The sequence below is a fragment of the Mus caroli genome, chromosome 14 (genome assembly GCF_900094665.2).
Source record: "Mus caroli chromosome 14, CAROLI_EIJ_v1.1, whole genome shotgun sequence".
NCBI classification, from domain to species: Eukaryota; Metazoa; Chordata; class Mammalia; order Rodentia; family Muridae; genus Mus; species Mus caroli.
Genome location: NC_034583.1, coordinates 59,633,222 through 59,634,920, shown reverse-complemented (window position 1 = coordinate 59,634,920; position 1,699 = coordinate 59,633,222). Strand labels below are relative to the sequence as shown.

Genomic DNA, 1,699 nt, shown 5'->3' with positions numbered 1-1,699 from the left:
AGATAATCATGGCTATTATCAAAGGGGCCAGTGAGGCCAGGGAGAGGATTCAGCAGGTGAGGTGCTTGCCGTGCAAATCCAACCACTCAAGTTTGATCTCAGGAAGGAGATCACATGGAAGGAGAGAGCCAAGTTGAATACATTGCATATACTGGCGAGCATACACACACACACACACACACACATACACACACAAATAAATAATTTTAAAGCAGTGAAACAGAATCCACAAAGCTAATTCCAATTTGTAGGTATAAATGAGGGACTGAACTATGTGTTGACAGATTTTACAGAAAAAAACTCATTTTTAACCATCTGCTTCTGTTTAGAATTTGAACCTGGATATCCAAAGTGGCTGCGCAAGACTGGGCTAATCCTCCGTGCAGATCATCATTGCATTGATGTCCGCTAAACACGTTATGGTTGTTTTCCAAATATTCCTTACTTGAATATAAAATGTTCAAGAGAAATAGCTTCTTCCTATTAACATTAAGTCATAAAATCCACAATCTATAGCACAGACATAAGCTCCAGAAAAATTGAATATAAAATTTCCAGTTGGCTTTAATTTAATGTCCAAATAGGAAATCTCTCTGCTGTAGTAATTTCCTACACACTATTAATCTTGTTACATTTGTAATAATCAAAGCTTAGACAGTGATCATGTAGAGCCTCACAAACAAGGCTAGTAGTTGGTTACTTTGTTAGGATCATTTTAAAAGCACTTACTTTTAGGTCAGGTATAGAGTACCAGCCCTGTGATTCCTGGAGGCTGAAGCAGTAGGATCACACAGGTTCAGGGTCTCTGTGGACTGCAGAGAGAGACCATGTCAAGACTGGACAACTTGGTGAGAACTCTTTAGCAAAAGCATAAAAATTTAATAATGTTCCAGGGACATTAGGAAATTGCTGGTAGTGGAGCAGAAAGGGAGACACCCTGGGTGCAACCGTGAGAATTAAAAAACAAAAACAAAAACAACAACAACAACAACAAAAAAAAAACAGAAAGATCGAAACAGATGACAGTGTGCCTACTTAGATTTGCAAACTACATCACTAAAGTCTGCTTTCAATGAAATTGTCTCCTATGGAAGTGACAGCATGGGTACTACCCAGGGTGTAGAAGCTCCTACAAGCTCTGGGTTCCTAGGTCTGCCTTTCTAGAGGTATAAGTAGCCAAGAAGGTGACAGGGATTTTATAAAGTTCACTCCACCTCCTTGTGCACATGAGAGATCTCTGAGCCCTCGGGAAACACAGATCAGGGTGTGCTTGGTGTTCACTGGCTTTACTGCAGATCACTGCAGGCTTGTGGATGTGTTGCCTTATGTGAGGATCTTTCCTTATACAAATGTCTGTGGGTGGGAACACTTTCTCCCACAGTCTCTGTTTTCTTAATGGGAGCTGTTAAGCCTTTTGAATCTATAGATGATTTTTCCTCCATCCTGAAATAAAGATCTCAAACGCTAAATGAGAATTTTCTGATTCAATAAAATAGAAGCTAGAGAGAAAGAGTTTGCTGGCCTTGGTGATGCATCTGTGGCTGCACTGCTGCAGTTTATTCTCCTGAAGGAGCCAATGAGAACCCTGGTGACATAGCACATCACACGCACCACCTTTCCAGAGCATCCTGCTAGTGGTGCCTCTTAGCTAGTGCTAAGCTGCCTCTTTAAGAAAGGATACTGGCTTGGGGATGTAGCT

General features: G+C 41.0%; 1 protein-coding gene across 2 annotated transcripts in view; it reads left to right on the top strand.

The window, feature by feature from the left end:
• Positions 1-1,469, top strand: part of Adam7 (ADAM metallopeptidase domain 7) — a 37,146-nt gene extending 35,677 nt beyond the window's left edge. The window contains exon 23 of one of the 2 annotated variants that reach the window (XM_021182378.1): positions 330-1,469. In XM_021182378.1, coding sequence (XP_021038037.1) covers positions 330-374 — 45 coding nt within the window. In that variant the 3' untranslated portion in view covers positions 375-1,469. The remainder of the gene's footprint in view (positions 1-329) is intronic. The other variant, XM_021182379.1, reaches the window with a different exon arrangement.
• Positions 1,470-1,699: the final 230 nt, after the last annotated feature.